The sequence below is a fragment of the Eschrichtius robustus genome (genome assembly GCF_028021215.1).
Source record: "Eschrichtius robustus isolate mEscRob2 chromosome Y unlocalized genomic scaffold, mEscRob2.pri SUPER_Y_unloc_3, whole genome shotgun sequence".
Lineage (NCBI taxonomy): Eukaryota > Metazoa > Chordata > Mammalia > Artiodactyla > Eschrichtiidae > Eschrichtius > Eschrichtius robustus.
In genome coordinates, this window is record NW_027175154.1 from 445,238 (window position 1) to 466,814 (window position 21,577).

Here is a 21,577-nt window from a genome sequence, read left to right on the forward strand (position 1 = left end):
GGAAGATGACAAGTCTTTGTTTAAAGATACTTTTTTACTCTATATTTTAGCTAGGTTTTTCTTAAATAGTTAATTTCATGTTTGTACTTGATGCTAAACTATTAGTGGTTATTAGAATAATTTATCCTTTTATATTCTTGCAGTATATTTGGAATTAATGACAGAAGAGAAGTAATAGCATGTAGAAAGCTAAATGTAGTGGCAAGAATATTCACAATGCAATTAGGATTCCTGGTAGTGAGCCCCAGTTTTGTCTGACTAGCTGTAATCTTAAAATGCTTCTCTAACCTTTAAGAAATATTTTTCTTGTATGTAAGACAATTACGATTGCCAAAATCCTTTATAGCACTAAACTGATAAGATGATGCATGTAAACAGAATTCCTGTTTTAAAAGAATTATATAATGCTACTTTTAATGTTTTTATTTCTCAAGTTGAATTTTTATTCTTTTTTTCCCCTAGTGCTAGAAAAATTATATGAAATTAGGAAATTTTATGGAGATAAATACTGCAGGAAATGTTGAAATAGTCTAATAATAATATTTATTTGTGAAGGACATATTTTTAGTGTTTGATCTACGATACATGCCTTTTGTCTTTTACCAAACATACCCTTTTTCTGGTTGCTTATACATGAAATACTATATATACTCTGTTGGCTGGTGATTTGCTCACCAGTAGATTAATAATGATGTGACATCTGATTGATTTCACTGAAAATGACAAAACAGTATGGGAACTAGGTGTCTTTCTGGTGGTATCCATGGGCAAAACTGGCTACAGACTCAGTGTTCTAGAATGAACCTTTAATGTCTAATATCCTTGATAATGTAGATTTGCTCATAACTGCACAAGAGCTGTGCTTTGATATTAGTATCATGTAAGATTAGTATCATGGGTGAAATTGGAGAGTACTGATAGACAGTTTTCAAGTAAAATAAGAGTACTGGAATAAATATGTTATGAGGCATCAGTTAATCTCAGATTTCTTGATATTTTGTTGCTAAAAAAGGAGAATATTGACCAATTTTATTACAAATGTCAAGTATTTTAACCTTTTAAAAGTAGTAACTAGAATTTAGTCTCTGTAAACTTAGTTACAGCAGTGTTGATTTGCCTAATTATACTGTTAAGTTCTTCTCGTTTTAGTCAAACTCAGCGAAGTCCGCATGTATTTTATCGTCATGATTTAATCAATCAACTTCAGCACAGTCATGCCTTAGTTACTTTGGTAGCAGAAAACCTTGCAACTTATATGAATAGCATGCGACTTTATACTAGAGGTATGTATTAAAAGCTAAAATTAACTGCTGGGAATCAACCTGGCCTTGTCTTCCCTGTATTTTGTTTTGTCCTCATGTTAATTACTATAGAAATGAAGATATATTTATTTTTTAAAGGACCAAGAAATGGAAGTGGATTGGTTTTTATAAGGTGTATTCAGTTATGGGTCCACTTGACCTCTCAAATCTTAAATGACCAAAGCTCTAGGCCAAGTTTTCAAGGCCGTTTACTAAGTTCTTGTATCTCTCCCTGCTCATCTGTGTTAAACTGATTTCTTTCCTTCTGTATTTGGGAACTTGTACCTACAGTTGGTTGTTACCCTCTTGGGTATGTACTCCTTTTAAACCTTTCCTTTCTTACTGACAGCACTTTTAACTGCTTTTCAAGAAAACTTAATAATTCTGTTAATTAATAATTCTCTTAATTAATAAAACTGTTGTCAGTTTTCTCCACGTCTGTTGTTTGTATATATTACAGTTGTTTTTAATAACCTTACATTGGTGTTTTTAGTTCTTCAGAGAACTTGGTTAAAATGTTACTAGATCACCATATGTACAATTGATTCTCAGTATATGAAACTGTTTAAACATATTGGGATAAAGTTTCCTGTGGTTCAACAGAAAACTTTTTTTAGTAATTGCTATATGTGAGGCTGCCTTCTTGGTGCTTTAAAGACCAATTCCAGTGTTACTTGTTCTTTAACAGTTTAATCTGAATGTCTGTGCTGGAGCACAGAATATTCTTTGTACATCTGTACCTCTATATTATTCCAAATTCATAGGACAGACAAACGCCAGCTACCTTGTAGGCCCAATTTTTTATATTTGAGTATGAAAAAGAAAAGTTTCTGTTGTCCATTATTGAAGATAGGATTAAGCTTAGTGTTGAACTGAAAGTATTGCTCAGTTGACATGATATATGAGGATGTGTAGAATTCAGTCATATACATATGTTTATAATGTGGGTGTTTGTAATAACTCATTATTTGACCAGAACAGTAGACTCTGTTGATGTCATTTTACCTTTAAGGGCTATGGTGTAGTTTGGTTGAGTAATAAGGTGTTTGTAGACATAGCTAAGTTTTTGCTGATACATACCCATATAAGTTACATAAATCTGTTGCAAGAATTAATCAACTCTTCAGATAACTGGAATGATTGTACTGACCTCCTGTTCATCTCATATTTTACCCATTCTGTCCACTCTAGTCGTAGTATTAGAAAAGCAGTCAAAGAACCAGGTGCTTATATTGGTCCCACTCAGTCCTGCTTACTACGTATACCAAGGTTTATTCTTAGCAGAATGGTAGGACAGGGAAGTCACTATAGGCATGAAACTGTAGTTTATTTTCTCTCGCAAGAGCAGCCCAAATCAGCAACATAAGTGAGAGATTCGTGTATAGTTCTCTTGAGGTTTTATGACCTCAGGCTTTCTTGGAGGTAGAGTCCTCCTACATGCCAATTAAGACCTTTTCCAAAAGTACAGTCAGCTACATATTTAATTTCAATAATTTTTATTCACTTTTGTGTGAATTCCTCTGTTAATTTAATGTCATTGCCATAAATTGAAGTCCGAATTGCCAGTGCAGTCAGTTGGAGCACGTGTGCACTTCAGCATCACTAGGATCCTCTGTTTCATTTAGTCAGATTATACCTGTGCTCTTGGCTTATCTCCCTTTCATGATCTCAAGAATGGCAGCATTCTTCCTTATCATATTTAATTGCTTCTTTGCAAAGTTAGAGATACAAATGCAACCTCTATCAACTGCTAGATTTAAAACGTGGCCTCATTCATAGCCTATATAACTTGCAGGTTACTTAAGCCTTCAATGGTGAAGAGTTACCAAATCTGTAAAATGAGGATAATAATAGTTATAACTTCATGAGTTAATACTTGCTAGAATGGAGTTAATGCTTGTTAGAATGTTGCCTGACACATAGCAAGCACTTGAAATTTTGTTGTATTAATGAGTTCCTTTGAATTAATTGATTTCATATCATCTGCTTCTAACCTTTTCCTCCTTAATATATTATTTTATGTTTCTGACCAGTGCTTTTTAGCAGTTGACCTTTAAATATAGGGACAAAATTAATTTTTCTAGTAAAACTTACATTGAATTCTATGATGTAGAACTAATAACACAACAAACTATGGTGATTGTTTCTGTCTAAGAAGCATATTGCATGGATCTGTTCAAGCATATGGCAAGATATATATTGTGAGGTTCTTGGAGTTCACTGATATTTCCTCAGTTTCATTCTTCAGTGTTATGCATTTGCCATAACTATGTTGCATTTCTACTAGGCATCTTTGGTTTTGGAAAAATTATTTCCGTAGTGTCATGATCAGCTGATTTCACCTCTGCTTTTATGTTATCTTAGACAAGAAAGTAACATTAAAATTCTTTATATAACTTTTACATGTGAAAGGTAAAAATGAGCTACTTTTTATTGAAGTTATGCACCAGTACTTCCTGAATCACAGTTAAAGATTTTTTTTTAATGTTCATCAACAAAATATAATACACTTCAGCTTAGTGCATTAGAGGAGGATACCCTTTGTGTTGGTTTGAAATTAATGAGTTTTATGTATCATTTTCTCCCATTTCTGAGCAAAGTTTGTATGACTTACACAGTGCAATTCATTTAAATCTATGGTTTTTTTAGGGACTGCCAGTTTGTATTACCTCTTCCCATTCTCTTTGCTTTCATTATGATGCTTGGTTATTTTCAGGACCACTTGGCAACAAAAAAAGATGTATTTACAAGAGTCATTTAACAACCGTGCTGTGTTAAAATGCACATCCTATGTTTTGTTCACTTAGTAATTCTTACTCATTTCTACCTGTTAGCCGTGAAGTACTGTTAAATATTTGTGGATTCTTGCAATTTAAAGAATATCTTTAACTAACGTTACTCATTTTACTAAGCTTATAGTTCTTTGGAGAAATGACTTATTAGCAAGTGTACATTTTTGTGGGGAAAATTAGATATTTAAATATATCTATTACATGTTGCCTATTAATGATAAATGATTACTGGATTCTTAACTTCTTTTGGTTAAAGTCAACAGTGATGTGGATATATATGTGTATGATGCAATATTTTTGTTAATTTGCAGACCATGAAGACTATGACCCACAAACTGTGAGGCTTGGGAGTAGATACAGTCATGTTCAAGAAGTTCAAGAACGGCTTAATTTCCTTAGGTTAGTTTTAAACAATTAGTGCTCTTCTCTTTAAGGCACACATAAAGATGCAATGTTAATATTCTTCATAGCTGAGTCTTTTTTAGGTAACCATTTCACCTGTAACTGAGTATTTTCCCACATAAGAACCATTGCCAAAAGTTAATGTAACATTTCCTATGTGTTCATTATTAAATGCCTTTTAATTATTGGCTAAGCTTTAACTTTATTCTTTTATTGGATTTTGAAGAAAATACATTTTAAATTTCAGAGTGGAGCTTATGTTTATTTCTGTTAGAAATTAAAGTTTATTCTTCATACATTTTCATACTTTGAACTATAGGACGGAAAAACCATCAGCCAGAGAACATTTTCATTAATGCTATCGTGGCAGTAAGGAACATTAATGCTGTTATGGCAGTGAGGGTCGTTGGTATGCTTAGGTGCTTTGTTTATTCTAACAATGGCTGATAAAGGCAAGCTAAACCTATATATAATAACATTACTTAAGATGGAGATAAGGAAAAATAGCCTATCTTTTAAGCCAAAACTAAATACTAAATAATACTGAATTTGCTCAGTAATGTTTAACTTTTTTTAATATAAATTTATTTATTTTTGGCTGAGTTGGGTCTTCGTTGCTGTGCATGGGCTTTCTCCAGTTGTGGCGAGCGGGGGCTACTCTTCGTTGTGGTGTGCGGGCTTCTCATTGTGGTGGCTTCTCTTGTCGCGGAGCGTGGGCTCTAGGCATGCAGGCTTCAGTAGTTGTGGCGCACGGGCTCAGTAGTTGTGGCTCCTGGGCTCTAGAGCTCAGGATCAGTAGTTGTGGTGCACGTGCTTAGTTGCTGTATGGCATGTGGGCTCTTCCTGGACCAGGGCTCGAACCCGTGTCCCCTTCATTGGCAGGGGGATTCTTAACCACTGTGCCACCAGGGAAGCCCTGTAATGTTTAGCTTTTCACTAAAAAGCTAAAGCTTTTCACGTGTCTATTTATGTGTATGGATATGGCTATGTAGCTTAAGTGATGAGGTTTCTTAGAATTTCAGTTAGCATATCATAGCAGAAAAGTATATTTAAATCATAAGTATGTTAAGAAAGAATGCCCAGGCTATCAGTTTTTCATAAAATCTTGTATTTATTATTTTTCATACATATTTACTCTTGGGAATTTTCTCTTTAGAGTATGTTGTATACTATATTTCTGTTGCTGAACCATGTAATTTATGGGGAATATGTAGATTGACATATAATCTATTTTCTAAGTCAATCCATAGCTACCTTTAAGAATTTTATAATCTGTCAGATAGATCTGATCTCTCTGATGCAAGTGTTTACACATTTCAACTTAGGAAAAATTCTGGTCATCAAATTTTATGACATTAAAATCTAGTCATCAGATTTTCTGACATTTATTTAAAGTGCTCTTCCCCCCGCCACCCCGCTAACATCCAAGGAAAAAAAGTTGCCACCTCGTATCTAGGTTCTCTCCCTAGTGGGCCACTATTATTGACATTTGTGTACGGTATCCCTTAGGTTTACTGAAATAGAAAAATGGTTTAGAATTTACTTATTCTGTTAAGGTTTAGAATCAGACCTACTGTAGTTCCTGCTCTATACATACATAGTAGTGCAGTTCACTAAAGGAAAAGGTGCTTTATTATTCTGGCCTTCATGTTGCTCATTTGTAAATTGGAGAGATTAGGTAGAATTAAAAAGTTCTAAAAGGCACCTTCTTACTCAGACCTAGAATTATTGAGATATTAAAGACCTACAGTTAAGACCCAAAAGAAGAAACCCACTGACATTAAATGAATACACCATACTGTATTGGAAATGAAGCCACCATTTGTTAACTAAGAATTAAATGTAAAATTATTATTCAGATCAAAATTAACTTCTGTTTTCTTTCATTATCATTCATAGAAATAACACAGAGTAAGTAGAAGAGTGCTAAAAGAAACTAGAGTCTAACTGAAGGAAGACACTGCTTGAAGGAGAATTATCAGCTTCATTGTAGTCTTATTTTAATGGACACCTAATAGTCACACAGCTAAAAAGCACCAGAGGACATCTTGAATATTGATAAACATATTAGTGATTACTGACCTAGAATAATAAGCTTAAATTACTTAGATTGTTTTGTTTACTGTGTGCAGGTATTGAGTATAATATTTTTAGAAATTAAAAAATTTTGAGGAGCTTTATTTTATAACAACATTCTGTTATGTCAGAGTCATCTAACGTAATAACCTTATTTTGCAGTGAAACCATATAAGCAGGGAGCTAAGTCAGGATCTGGTTTCAAAGCCTACACTTCTTGACAGTCAGAAAGAAGCTTCTGTATTTAGCTCACATCATCTAGCATAATTCCTGGAGTTTAGTAGTTGCCCCATGAATATATGCTTGTTAAATGAATGAATTAATAGCTGATATTTTTTTGCTGCCAGATATATAGTTAAGAAATAGGCTTTTTTGAAAGAACACATTTTTAAGCTGTAATTAAAATGTGATTGTGCTAAATGAATTATTTTAGACACATTGAAATAAATTGTGTTTGAGGGTAAAATTGTATAGACCTAATTACAGATTTCTTAAATTTTTCCAAGATTTTTACTGAAGGATGGCCAACTGTGGCTCTGTGCTCCTCAGGCAAAACAAATATGGAACTGCTTAGCAGAGAATGCAGTTTACCTTTGTGATCGTGAAGCCTGTTTTAAGTGGTATTCCAAGTTAATGGGGGATGAACCAGACTTAGATCCTGATATTAATAAGGACTTCTTTGAAAGTAATGTGCTTCAGCTTGATCCTTTCCTGTTAACTGAAAATGGAATGAAATGTTTTGAACGATTCTTCAAAGCTGTTAACTGTCGAGAGGGGAAACTAGTAGCAAAAAGAAGAGCCTATATGATGGATGATTTGGAGCTAATAGGATTAGACTACCTTTGGAGGGTAAGTGAGAAGTCGGAACTCCTGTTTGCAAACATTATACCTGAGGTGGTTTCTAAAAAATGGTTAAGGAGTCATAATCTTGCTTGTAAGTTACATGTATTTATCCTTGTTGATGCTTTTCCTAGTAATTGGGGGATATGAGAGAGAGCATGGGTGGGAATTGTTCATCTTTAGCTTCTTGTTATATCATTTTTATTTGCCACTAACTTTTGGCTCATTCTCTCTCTCTCTCCCCTCTAACTATCTGCCACTGGTACATCTGTTGTACTTAGAATTCCTTCAGGTATATGCAAGTACAGTAACCATTTTCTGCCTGCAGATCTTTCACATTCCTTTCATGAAGGTCATTAGCTACCTTACATAAGTTATATCTTGGGGTTTATTGTACATTTAATGCCAAAATGAATGATGGACAGAACAGAGGATTATTAGTTGGATGGAGTTATCAATTAATACCTTTATGACACTCCTTAATTTGTGATATATTTAAGTACCTGGGAGTAAAATGCTTAAGGTTTTTTCCATTTTTGTAAATAAATTTTGTTTCCATCTTTAAAAATCTAACCTATTACATTTCAGCTTATATCGTGTTATGGATGTGGGGTTTTTTGGTTTTATTTCTAAACCACAGATAAGCTAAGGTGTTTGCTTGGTCTTTCATTAAAATCAAGGGTTTTTCTCAGCTCAGTCTCCCTCTATTCCTCTCCTTTTCCCTCCTCAAACCTCTCAAAGGGTCAGCCCTGAAACACCCTCAGAGTATAGGATTCTAAACATGTTGTAAAAACCTCTGATGTAATTAGATCAGTGACAAAGATGTGCAGAAGTTGTTGCAGTTGACAGGATTGCTTTTTGTGATAAATGATTTTTCATGGAAAATTTTTTAGCTTATTTGAATTATTCCTTGAAAGTTTCACAATTTTTATTGTTTTCATTTTAAAGCAAATTGCTCTATTGAGAAAACTTGTATGTATCAATTCTTAATATTCCATTTACTTAATTTTACATGATTTGCATATCAAAATCAATTTAGTCTTAAATCATTGAATTTTTTTAAATTGATATAATTTGAATTTAAGTGCCAAATGAAAATACATCTTGAATGTTACTAATACTTTAATTTTTGGATCTAGGTTGTAATTCAGAGTAATGATGATATTGCAAGCAGAGCTATAGATCTCCTTAAAGAGATATACACAAACCTTGGCCCCAGGTTACAGGTCAATCAGGTGAGGATTGAAGTACATAAAAACTTCCACTCCAGTTAGATTGAAAAGTAGTCTTGTGTTTAGTAGAATCTTTTTAAACTTAGAATTAATTAGAAAATTAGAAACTTAACTTTTTAACTCTTGTCAAAAATATTTAAGTATTTAATGCACATTTGTCCCTTACCAAATGCCAACTCAGTGAATGTTTCCTTGGTAATTATTTTTAGGTGGTTATGATCATTTCGAATGTAATTATTTATTATTGTGTTTTATTATTGATCACACATAATGTGAGTTACCTACTTTTAGAAGTTACCTAGAAGTTGAAATTTTACTGTCTTTAATTAGATTAATGTCATATTTGGTTTTAAATTTGAAGCAGTTTGAACTGTTCTTATTTGGCCCAATATTTATAGGTGGTTATCCATGAAGACTTCATTCAGTCTTGCTTTGATCGCTTGAAAGCTTCATATGATACATTGTGTGTTTTGGATGGTGACAAAGACAGTATTAATTGTGCAAAACAGGAAGTCATTCGAATGGTTCGAGTATTAACTGTTTTAAGGGAATACATAAATGAATGTGATAGTGATTATCATGAGGAAAGAACAATTCTACCTATGTCAAGGTTTGTAAGAAACTGATCTTTTGGTGTTAATTTGCAATTATTTATTTTTCTTAACCAGTTAATTGGTAAAGTTATGATGTATAGATTAAAAGGACCATAAAGAAATTTTTTATTTCTGGATGTCAGTATCCTGCCTTTTAAAAACATTACTTGCATCTTACAGATTTTTTTTTTAAAAATAGAAAGTTTTGAGTTACATTTTGGAGAGGCATTGTGCTCTGAGCTACTACCATCCATTAAGTGTTGCTCTGGTATTTTGCAGTTTGATGTGTTTTTATTTTGATATTATTTGTTTACACTGTTAAAAATAAAATTCTTTAAAGTTGCTTATTTAGTAAATGTCACAAAGAATATTTTTAAATGTCTTTACTAAAATTTCTTTAAATATAGGAACTATAATATAAATCACTAAATCATTTTAATATAATTGTATATTGTATATATTATGTGATATAAATGATATATTATAAATTAAATAAGCAATATATTAAATTATTTAATAATAGTGTAAATGGCATTTCTAGTTGGGGGGAAGTTTGTAGGATTAAGTACCATCAGATGTTTAAAAATTGTGATCATTTTTTAAATGGAAAATGTAAAATTGCTTATTTTAATGTGATTTTTATTTTGTATCTTACCTGTGGGAAGAGAATATATACCTAGAGAAATATTTTGGGGTGAATTTTTTTTTAAAAAGAAATTCACATTGATTGATTGATTGATTGATTGATTGATTGATTGATGGCTGTGTTGGGTCTTCGTTTCTGTGCAAGGGCTTTCTCTAGTTGTGGCAAGTGGGGACCACTCTTCATCGCGGTGCGCGGGCTTCTCACTATTGCGGCCTCTCTTGTTGCGGAGCACAGGCTCCAGACGCGCAGGCTCAGTAATTGTGGCTCACGGGCCCACTTGCTCCGTGGCATGTGGGATCTTCCCAGACCAGGGCTTGAACCTGTGTCCCCTGCATTGGCAGGCAGATTCTCAACCACTGCGCCACCAGGGAAGCCCCAATTGGGGTGAATTTTGTTTTTAAGAATTCAAAAATTTTTCTAGTGGAAACATGCATTTTGACATTTTTGTTGACACTCTCAAGCTGAAGTTCATTTCTTCCACATTTAAAAATACTCTTGGTGAATTGACATTTTATGGCTTAAAATTAATTGATATTTTATTCATGTCTCTGTTATTAATTTATCATAAGTAGAAATCTTCTGCATTCATAGAGGCAAAGATTAACAACAAAGGCGTATAGTTATGTTATGTTTTCAAGATTAATTATAGTGTTTACAGTTAAAGAAATAAAAAATTTTTATTTTGTATATCCTGAGAACAACATTAGTCTAAGCTTCTTCCTTTTACTTAGTTAGGAAATGTTAAATTCCCAGCTTTATGTCTTGGCCATCTACTGAACATTACTGTGTTTCCCCCTTCCCCTCCCTGCAGAGCATTCCGTGGTAAACATCTCTCTCTTATAGTTCGATTTCCAAACCATGGCAGACAGGTTGATGACTTGGACATATGGTCTCATACAAATGATACAGTTGGTTCAGTAAGACGATGTATTCTCAATCGTATTAAAGCAAATGTAGCCCATACAAAAATTGAACTCTTTGTGGGTGGTGAATTGATAGATTCTGAAGATGACAGAAAGCTAATTGGACAATTAAACTTAAAAGATAAATCAGTAAGTACATATAATTTTCAAATATTCTCCCAAAATTAAACATTGAGGCTGTTTTCTAATTGTTCATTAATGTTTGAGCATCTAACTGTTGTGTACAGTCTTCTGTGTTAAGTGTTTGGGTTATAACCCTAAGTAAGATGGGTTGTGTTGTGGAGGAGATAAGCTACTAAGGGGTTAGTTTGGGTAGAACTTTTTAATTGTACCTCTAGAATTAAAGCATGAAGTCTTTTTTTAGCCTTACGATATATCTAGTTGCTGCATTTTGTGGAAGTATTTTCCATTGTCTTTGCTGTTCTGTCATTTTCAGGTAATTACAGCCAAACTTACACAAGTAAGTTCCAATATGCCTTCCAGCCCTGATAGTTCTTCTGATTCCTCAACTGGATCTCCTGGAAACCACTGTAATCGTTACAGTGATGGTCCTAATCCAGAAGTGGAAAGTTCTTTGCCTGGGGTGGTGAGTAGATAGTGTGTGTAAGGCATTACACTCTTCTTTGACAATACAGAGAAATGTGTAAAATGGTTCTTTTCATAAGAAGTTTATATGTTCTAAAGATTGGGAATGTCAAATAAGTATACAGTTAACTGTTAACTTCTTGTTGGATTTCTTAGTTGTTGGATTTTAAAATAAAATTTCCCCATGGATATAGAATTATATTTGCATAGAATTAATCTGTCACTATTGAGCTACAATACTACTAAATATATACCTCTAGAAAATATTAGTCTTTCCTTTGGAACTGTTTTTACAGAAACGTACAATCTCCTGTTTTTCTGAGATTCTTAGTAATACTTCTCACATCTAAAACAGCAACTCTTCCCTTTCTTACTCTTTCTCTACCCATCCTTCTTAAGAATCATAGCTGGAATAATACCAGCCACTTCATCGTGAGAGGAATTTGAGTCCCTGAGACAATTGGATTAGGAATTTAATCAACAGTAGTTACCGCTGAAGGGTGTGAAGTGTCTTTTGTTTAAACAGCATCTGAGAGCTGTGTGTAATTCATGGTTTAGAAAACAGAAAATGTGCCACAAAGATATTAGAGTAGCTTAGGCTTATTTAATAAATGATTGAGTTTGCATTGTGAAGAATCAGTGGGTTTGTAAAAAGTGAAAAGGTAGGGAAGGCAGATAATTTCAGGTAGTAAACATGGCATATGCAAAAGATGGGATTGATAAGTAGAAAACTTATTTGGGGAAAGTGTATAGGTTATTTTGAAAAACAAAATTTTTTGACATAATTTATAGGTATATTCTTTTTGTATTCTATTTTCCAGATAATGTCACAGCATCCCAGATATATCTCTTTCCTTTGGCAAGTTGCTGATTTAGGTAGCAATCTGAACATGCCACCTCTTAGAGATGGAGCAAGAATACTTATGAAACTTATGCCACCAGGTAAGAAAAATACCTCCCCACTCCCTTCTCTATCCTGCTCCTAATGCTGACAAGTACTTAATAGACAAATACTGTTTCTTTTGAGATACACTTTGTGGTATAGTGTATGATACTGATCATGTGTCATCCATGCCATTGCTGATGAGAAATTTTCCATGGATGATTAAAGAATATTTAGGAACATATAATGTAAAAAATATTTCTAGTGAACTAATGCACACAAGTCAGAAACTCAGGATTCTTCAAACCCTATATGAAAAACAGTAATCTACCTCACCCATCCTCATCCTCCATTTCTGTTTCAAAAAAAAGACTGTTTTTATCTTTCAGGTTTCATTATTGTGTATAACAGTTTATCCCTAAACAGTATGTTTGCATTATTAATTTTTATGTCGAGTTTAGATATTATATACTGGCTTTCTTACTTTCACATCCTTTTTTGGTCATCTCACAATTTTGCTGAAAAAAATTATTCATATTTTCAAGACTAAATATTACGGAAATATTTGGCTTAATAAAAATGCTAAAAATAAAAATAAAAATGCTACTAACATTACAAACAGACTATATATCAAAATATTGTAATCTCCTAGGTTACCCACACCTATTTATACTAGTTTTTAAAATCTCCCCCTTTTATTTGCTTGATTTTGTGTGGTATTCATTACTAAGTCTCCCTCATTCCCTTCAGTAATTTTTAAAAACAATTTTCAACATGGTCAGATGTGTTATATCCTGTTTTTGTTTATTTTCTTTTGCTCGAGTCTGTTTCTTGGACTTCTTTATACAACTTTTGTATTGTGGATGCTCTAGTACACCTTGGTCTTGGGACGTTTTCAGTCCGTCCTTATTTTACTGAAACATAGCCCCCTAAAAAAGGTGGAGGGTACATGGGAAGCAGATTTATTTTAATAAAAAAAACTACTTTTCTCAATTCAGCTGAACTCTTACCTATAGGAGTATTTTTTGTTTTGTTTTGTTTTGCTTATAGTAGTTTGAGTATAGCATTAAAGGTTGAAAGTTTGTTCCTTTATAGTTTCATAGCAGTTTTGACCATTGGGAAGACTAAAGCCATTTGTATGTCAATTTTCTTTTTGTGGAGAAGCCTTTTAAGTTTGTTTTTAAAGCCCTTGAGTTGAGCTCTTCTGATGAACTCATCAGAAGAGCTTTAGGTGAATTGTTTTTTGTTGTTGTTGTTGTTTTGTTTGTTGGGTGCTGGGTACTCGGACTTCTTCAGTCAAAAGATTAATTGCTTCAGATGTGAGTGATTTGAAAAATTTTTGCTCATATTTTTCTCATTCTTTTATTTGTGCTTTTGAAAATTTTTTATGCATCAGAATGTGCTGTTGGATTTAGTTATAGTTTTGCCTCTCTTAAGCTATTACAGTTTTTTTGAAGATTATGTTGATACAACTCTCAGTTGACTTTTTTAGCTTATTGTAACATTTTCACTTTTTTTCTGTTACTTATAGTTCTGTTTTATTTTATGAACATTTTGCAGTATTTGTACTTTAATAGGATATTTGTGTTTCCCTAAACCCCACGTTTTGCAAAACCATGCATGTAGTGTTACGGAGAAAATCACAGAATTACAGAAAAGTAAGAAGTACAATACAAAGAACTTTTTCTTTTTTTTTCCTTTTTTTTAATCATTTTTTAAAATTAATTAATTTATTTATTTTTGGCTGTGTTGGGTCTTCGTTTCTGTGCGAGGGCTTTCTCTAGTTGTGGCAAGTGGGGGCCGCTCTTCATCGCAGTGCGCGGGCCTCTCACTATCGCGGCCTCTCTTGTTGCGGAGCACAGGCTCAGTAATTGTGGATCACGGGCCTAGTTGCTCCGCGGCATGTGGGATCTTCCCAGACCAGGGCTCGAACCTGTGTCCCCTGCATTGGCAAACAGATTCTCAACCACTGCGCCACCAGTGAAGCCCCAGAACTTTTTCTTTTTTAAACCATAAGAGAGTAATTGCTCTGATGCTCTGTCATCCTTCAAAATAGTTGTGATTTTCTTCAAACTAAGGACATTCTGCTGTGTAATAGCAAATTAAATATGTAAACCAGAAAATAAACACTGAAATGTTTTCATCACCTAATTGTCCCCATTCAAGATTCACCAGTTACTCCAGTAACATTCTTTAGCAGAGAGATTGGAAAACTTTTCCTATTAAAGACTAGACTAGCAAATGTATTAGGCTCTGTGGGATAAGGAGCAAAATCAAGGACGCTGTGTAGATACTTATGTGAAAGGGGAAGCAGATTTCCACAAAAATGTTTATTAGCAAAATTCAAACTATAAAAATGATAATATAGTGCAGTTTTTATGATATGGGCCTACTAATGAGAATCACAGGATTTTTTTAGGGCATTACAGTATTTTGTTGGGGTTCAAAGTTTGTGTTCCATATCATCAAATCAGTTGCAGATATTCATTTGTTATTGTTTATCTCTAAAATATAAATTTTATATTTTAATCTTTGACATGGTTTTTCCACAACAGGTACTATTGCTCATTGTTCCTTGAGCATTTGTAAAAGGCATTCATAGAATTTCCTTTATTCTTCTCTTAATGTTTGATTTTTATCATGTCATTACACGGAAATTTAATCACTTTGAATTTTAAGCTAGGTAGGAAGCTCTTCAGTTTCGCAGTTAACTGCATTTTGAAATACGGAGATTTCCTTTGCACTTACATCACAATTTGGAAAGTGCTATGGGAACTGTAGTTTGAGTTTGGAAAATATATCTGCTGTAAATTTAAATCATCTCTACCTTACTTATAGTACCTAATACAGCGTAAATGCTATATGAACGGTTGTTATACTGTTTTGTTTAGTGAATAATGTCAAGAAAGGTCTGTGTTCGTTCAGTACAGATTGTAGGCCTAACTACATAGTACACACAATAACATAACATTTCTTTAAGCACAGATTGCTTTCTTTCAGTGACCTGAAACAAAAATAATTGAATAACACAGAATATTTAAAACACAAGTACGTACAGCAAATTTAATTATCAATAAGAGAAAATATAACTCACCCCCCCCACCACACACACACACACACACACTCTTACACTCACACACACTATGTTGACATTCACCAAAATAGTGGTTTTTGTCTCTTTTAACCCTCATGTGATGATCACAGTGTTGACGACAATTGCTGTTCGGTTGCCTACAATGCTGATGTTGTGAGGCACTGAGATGTGTGGCACTATAGCTAAGCTGTGAAACAGCAGGGTAACTCAAACCTCTGATAGTATGTTAAAAAGATCATCTACGTTGGGAGAACTGGGTTCAAATTGTAGACTCTGACACTTCGGAGGAGATCAGTAACACTAATGTCAGAGACTTCCCTGGTGGCACAGTGGTTAAGAATCCACCTGCCAGTGCAGGGGACACAGGTTCGAGCCCTGGTCTGGGAAGATCCCACATGCCACGGAGCAACTAAGCCCGTGCAGCACAACTACTGAAGCCCACGCGCCTGGAGCCCGTGCTCCGCAACAAGAGAAGCCACCGTAATGAGAAGCCCGTATACCGCAACCAAGAGTAGCCCCCACTCGCTGCAGCTAGAGAAAGCCCACGCGCAGCAACGAGGACCCAACACAGCCATAAATAAATAAATAATTAAAAAAAATAATACCAATGTCAGGATCAGTGGAGGTTGAGTCAGGAACATCATTTCCACATGAAGCTGAGAGATTAGATTAGGGTTGACTGGGAGCATTGCCAGTTAGGAGGACCTTGAATGGCAGATTCTTCTCATCGACATATTTCTTCACTTCAGGAATGAAACACTCGTGGTGCCATTCCAGGGATGAGATAGCTAACACTCAGGCCTTCCTGTTGTGTTGCCAGAGCACAAGCAGGCACTTTTTATTCTTGAGTGCTGGGGATTGGTTACTCAGGAGAGGAGGCCTGGCTTGATTATGTGATATGCTGCATTGCCACACAACACAATAGTAATGTGATCTTTCCAGGCCTTGAATTCTGGGGCCTACTTGGCATTCTTATGCCAAGTGGGTATGCCTTATGGATGTGGGTACTATTGGACACGTTTTTCCAGAGCAAGCTTTTTTCATCACAATGGAAGACTTGCTCTGAATGTAGCCATTTTCTTCCATGAATTTCTTGAGCCCCTTTGGAAATGATGCTGCCTCAGCATCAGCCAATGCCAGTTATCCCATGATCTCTAAGTTCTTGAGGCTATAGTGCTTTATATAGCTATCCTGCTGTCCCTTACTAGCCTTAAAGTCTTTCCTCTTGCTCTCCTAAAACCCCTCACAGCAGTGCTCATGGAGGCTAAATGCTTTTTCGGTCATAATTTCACCATGAACAGGATATGTTCTCTAACATGTCCTTTAACCACGTGCTTAATGTTTTCCCAGTCACTGCAAACAGATAATCATGAAACAGACTATTTTAGCCATTGCAGGGGCAGCACAAACACACAAGTTTCAGCTTTTTGTTTTATTGTGTGAATGCTCAACTTGCTCTTAACTTTACAGCCTTTAGGTCAAAAGATCAAAGATTTTGATTTTCTTGTTTACAGATAGCACTTTATACTCCTTAGCCTCTGACAGGTTGCTTTGACCAGTTAATTACACTTTAGAGCCATTTTTTCAGAGAAACAGTACACACAAGAGCAAACAAAGAAGATGTGAAGTGAGCAGTGCTCAGTGAGTGCGGGAGATAGACTCAGGGTCTGTGAAATGCTGGGAAGCTATAGCAGAGTATACTTAAACATTGCTTAATTTGCTTGGTTTCAGTGTAGTACATGGTGCATGGTCAATTCAGATTTTGCTTTTTGGAACCTTCTAGGTTGTGTTTTATTTTGATTTTTCAGTATTTTTGATTCACATTTGGTGGAATGCTTGGATGCTATATCTGCTGATGTGGAGGCCTGACTACTTGTGAATCAAACAGTGTTAGTTGGCATCGAAATAACTTTACTGCAGTATTTTGAACACTTCTGCCTTGTGATTGTAGGTTGAATTCATTAAGAAACGTCAAATCTGCAGCAAAAGCTAAACTCCTAAACCATTCCAGTGTTTGAGAATATTTCTACTTGCACACAAAAAATATTATTCTTGACCCTGAGCTTTTAAAAATCACAATAAAACATTACTATTTTGCTAAAACATTGAAGTCCTATGTGGTAGGGCAAGTCAGAATACCCTGATTCTTTTTCCAGCAAAAATTTATAAACTAAATATTGTTAAGTCCATGAAAGTAAGTGAAGTTCACTGTTGACACTGCTGGTTAATAACGTATTGATAGATTTGAATGTTTTCCACAAACTGCTTGCTGATGAATAATCCAATGAATGAATGACCATAGGGTTTAAACATCTTACATTTTCACAAGTTTTGTAAATCTTTCTTCCTAAAACTTTTTCTCTTCCACATACACCATTACCATGATAATTTTATCAGATTTTACTGCTTGTATTAAATTAGTGTTTTCTCAGCTTATTTGAGAATATTTTCATTCGTAATTGTTTAATGCGGACTGTCTAATTAGAGGCCAGTTCTTTAATCACTGCAAACTTGACATTGCCTTATTCTGAACAAATACTGAGCAGCATCATTAATATCTATCACCTCATCATGGGCCCCCCAAAAAATCACTCAGTCATTTGCCTTGCTTTTCATTTTTTTTTTTGAATTTTATTTTATTTACTTTTTTATACAGCAGGTTCTTATTAGTCATCCATTTTATACACATCAGTGTATCCATGTCAATCCCAGTCTTCCAATTCATCACACCACCACCCCCACCTGCCGCTTTCCCGCCTTGGTGTCCATATGTTTCTTCTCTACATCTGTGTCTCTATTTCTGCCCTGCAAACCAGTTCATCTGTACCATTTTTCTAGGTTCCACATACATGCATTAATATACGATATTTGTTTTTCTCTTTCTGACTTACTTCACTCTGTATGACAGTCTCTAGATCCATCCACGTCTCAACAAATGACTCAATTTCATTCCTTTTTATGGCTGAGTAATATTCCATTGTATATATGTACCACAACATCTTTATCCATTCGTCTGTCGATGGGCATTTAGGTTGCTTCCATGATCTGGCTATTGTAAATAGTGCTGCAATGAACACTGGGGTGCATGTGTCTTTTTGAATTATGGTTTTCTCTGGGTATACACCCAGTAGTGGGATTGCTGGATCATATGGTAATTCTATTTTTAGTTTTTTAAGGAACCTCCATACTGTTCTCCATAGGGGCTGTACCAATTTACATTCCCACCAACAGTGCAAGAGGGTTCCCTTTTCTCCACACCCTCTCCAGCATTTGTTGTTTGTAGATTTTCTGATGATGCCCATTCTAACTGGTGTGAGCTGATACCTCATTGTAGTTTTGATTTGCATTTCTCTAATAATTAGTGATGTTGAGCATCTTTTCATGTACTTCTTGGCCATCTGTATGTCTTCTTTGGAGAAATGTCTATTTAGATCTTCCTCCCATTTTTTGATCAGGTTGTTTTTTTTTTAATATTGAGCTGTGTGAGCTGTGTATATATTTTGGAGATTAATCCTTTGTCCGTTGATTCATTTGCAAGTATTTTCTCCCATTCTGAGGGTTGTTTTTTCATCTTGTTTATGGGTTCCTTTGCTGTGCAAAAGCTTTGACGTTTCATTAAGTTCCATTTGTTTATTTTTGGTTTTATTTCCATTTCTCTAGGAAGTGAATCAAAAAAGATCTTGCTGTGATTTATGTCAAAGAGTGTTCTTCCTATGTTTTCCTCTAAGAGTTTTATAGTGTCTGGTCTTACATTTAGGTCTCTAATCCATTTTGAGTTTATTTTTGTGTATGGTGTTAGGGTGTTCTATTAATTCTTTTACATGTAGCTGTCCAGTTTTCCCAGCACCACTTATTGAAGAGGCTGTCTTTTCTCCATTGTATATCCTTGCCTTCTTTGTCATAGATTAGTTGACCAGAGGTGTGTGGGTTTATCTCTGGGCTTTCTATCCTGTTCCATTGATCTGTGTTTCTGTTTTTGTGCCAGTACCATATTGTCTTGATTACTGTAGCTTTGTGGTATAGTCTGAAGTCAGGGAGTCTGACTCCTCCAGCTCTGTTTATTTTCCCTGAAGATTGCTTTGGCTATTCAGAATCTTTTACGTCTCCATACAAATTAAAAAAATTTTTTTTTAGTTCTGTAAAAAATGCCATTGGTAATTTGATAGGGATTGCATTGAATCTGTAGATTGCTTTGGGTAGTATAGTCATTTTCACAATATTGATTCTGACAATCCAAGAACATAGTATATCTCTCCATCTGTGTTATCTTTGATTTCTTTCATCATTGTCTTATAGTTTTCTGCATACAGGTCTTTTACCTCCTTAGGGTAGGTTTATTCCTAGGTATTTTATTCTTTTTGTTGCAGTGGTTAATGGGAGTGTTTTTTAATTTCTCTTTCAGATTTTTCATCATTAGTGTATAGGAATGCAAGAGATTCCTGTACATTAATTCTGTATCCTGAAACTTTACCAAATTCATTGATTAGCTCTAGTAGTTTTCTGGTAGCATCTTTAGGATTCTCTATGTATAGTATTAGGTCATCTGCAAACAGTGACAGTTTTACTTCTTCTTTTCCAATTTGTATTCCTTTTATTTCTTTATCTTCTCTGATTGTTGTGGCTAGGACTTCCAAAACTATGTTGAATAATAGTGGTGAGAGTGGACATCTTTGTTGTGTTCCTGATCATAGAGGAGATGTTTTCAGTTTTTCACCATTGAGAATGATATTTGCTGCGGGTTTGTCATATATGACCTTTATTATGTTGAGATAGGTTCCCCCTGTGCACACTTTCGGGAGAGTTTTTATCCTAAATGGGTGTTCTATTTTGTCAAAAGCTTTTTCTGCATCTATTGAGATGATCATATGGTATTAATTCTTCAGTTTGTGACTATGTTGTATCACATTGATTGATATGTGTATATTGAAGAATCCTTGCATCCCTGGGATAAACCCCACTTGATCATGGTGTATGATTCTTTTAATGTGTTGTTGGATTCTGTTTGCTAGTAGTTTGTTGAGGGTTTTTGCATCTGTATTCATCAGTGATACTGGTCTGTAATTTTCTTTTTTTGTAGTATCTTTGTCTGGTTTTGGTATCGGGGGTGATGGTGGCTTCATAGAATGAGTTTGGGAGTGTTGCTTTCTCTGCAGTTTTTTGGAGGAGTTTGAGAAGAATGGGTGTTAGCTCTTCTCTAAATGTTTGATAGAATTCACCTGTGAAGCCATCTGGTCCTGGACTTTTGTTTGTTGGAAGATTTTTAATCACAGTTTCAATTTCATTGCTTGTGATTGGTCTGTTCATATTTTCTGTTTCTTCCTGGTTCAGTCTTGGAAGGTTATACCTTTCTAAGAATTTGTCCAGTTCCTCCAGGTTGTCCATTTTATTGGCATAGAGTTGCTTGTAGTGGTCTCTTAGGATGCTTTGTATTTCTACGGCGTCTGTTGTAACTTCTCCTTTTTCATTTCTAATTTTATGGATTTGAGTGCTATCTTTTTGCTGATGAGTCTGGCTAATCATTTATCAATTTTGTTTATCTTCTCAAAGAACCAGTTTTTAGTTTTATTGATCTTTTCTATTGTTTTCTTTGTTTCTATTTCATTTATTTCTGCTCTGATCTTTATGATTTTTTTCCTTCTACTAACTTTGGGTTTTGTTTGTTCTTCTTTCTCCAGTTCATTTAGCTGTAAGGTTAGATTGTTTTTTTTTTTTTTTTAATTATTTATTTATTTATTTATTTATTTATTTGGCTGTGTTGGGTCTTCGTTTCTGCGCGAGGGCTTTCTCTAGTTGCGGCAAGCAGGGGCCACTCTTCATCGCGGTGCGCGGGCCTCTCACTATCGCGGCCTCTCTTGTTGCGGAGCACAAGCTCCGGACGCGCAGGCTCAGTAGTTGTGGCTCACGGGCCTAGTTGCTCCGCGGCATGTGGGATCTTCCCAGACCAGGGCTCGAACCCATGTCCCCTGCATTGGCAGGCAGATTCTCAACCACTGCGCCACCAGGGAAGCCCCGGTTAGATTGTTTATTGGAGATTTTCCTGTTTCTTGAGGTAGGCTTGTATAGCTATAAACTTCCCTCTTAGAACTGCTTTTGCCGCATCCCATAGGTTTTTGATCATCGTGTTTTCATTGTCATTTGTCTCTAGGTATTTTTTGATTTCCTCTTTGATTTCTTCAGTGATCTCTTGGTTATTTAGTAACGTATTGTTAG

The 21,577-nt window shown here is 34.8% G+C and overlaps 1 protein-coding gene across 4 annotated transcripts in view; it reads left to right on the forward strand.

The window, feature by feature from the left end:
- Window positions 1-21,577, forward strand: part of LOC137757680 (ubiquitin carboxyl-terminal hydrolase 9X-like) — a 145,547-nt gene that overhangs the window by 63,430 nt on the left and 60,540 nt on the right. For 3 of the 4 annotated variants that reach the window (XM_068534289.1, XM_068534291.1, XM_068534292.1), the window contains 8 exons: window positions 1,135-1,283; window positions 4,405-4,492; window positions 7,078-7,420; window positions 8,551-8,646; window positions 9,042-9,253; window positions 10,694-10,934; window positions 11,242-11,391; window positions 12,212-12,332. In XM_068534289.1, coding sequence (XP_068390390.1) covers window positions 1,135-1,283; window positions 4,405-4,492; window positions 7,078-7,420; window positions 8,551-8,646; window positions 9,042-9,253; window positions 10,694-10,934; window positions 11,242-11,391; window positions 12,212-12,332 — 1,400 coding nt within the window. The remainder of the gene's footprint in view (window positions 1-1,134; window positions 1,284-4,404; window positions 4,493-7,077; window positions 7,421-8,550; window positions 8,647-9,041; window positions 9,254-10,693; window positions 10,935-11,241; window positions 11,392-12,211; window positions 12,333-21,577) is intronic. The other variant, XM_068534290.1, reaches the window with a different exon arrangement.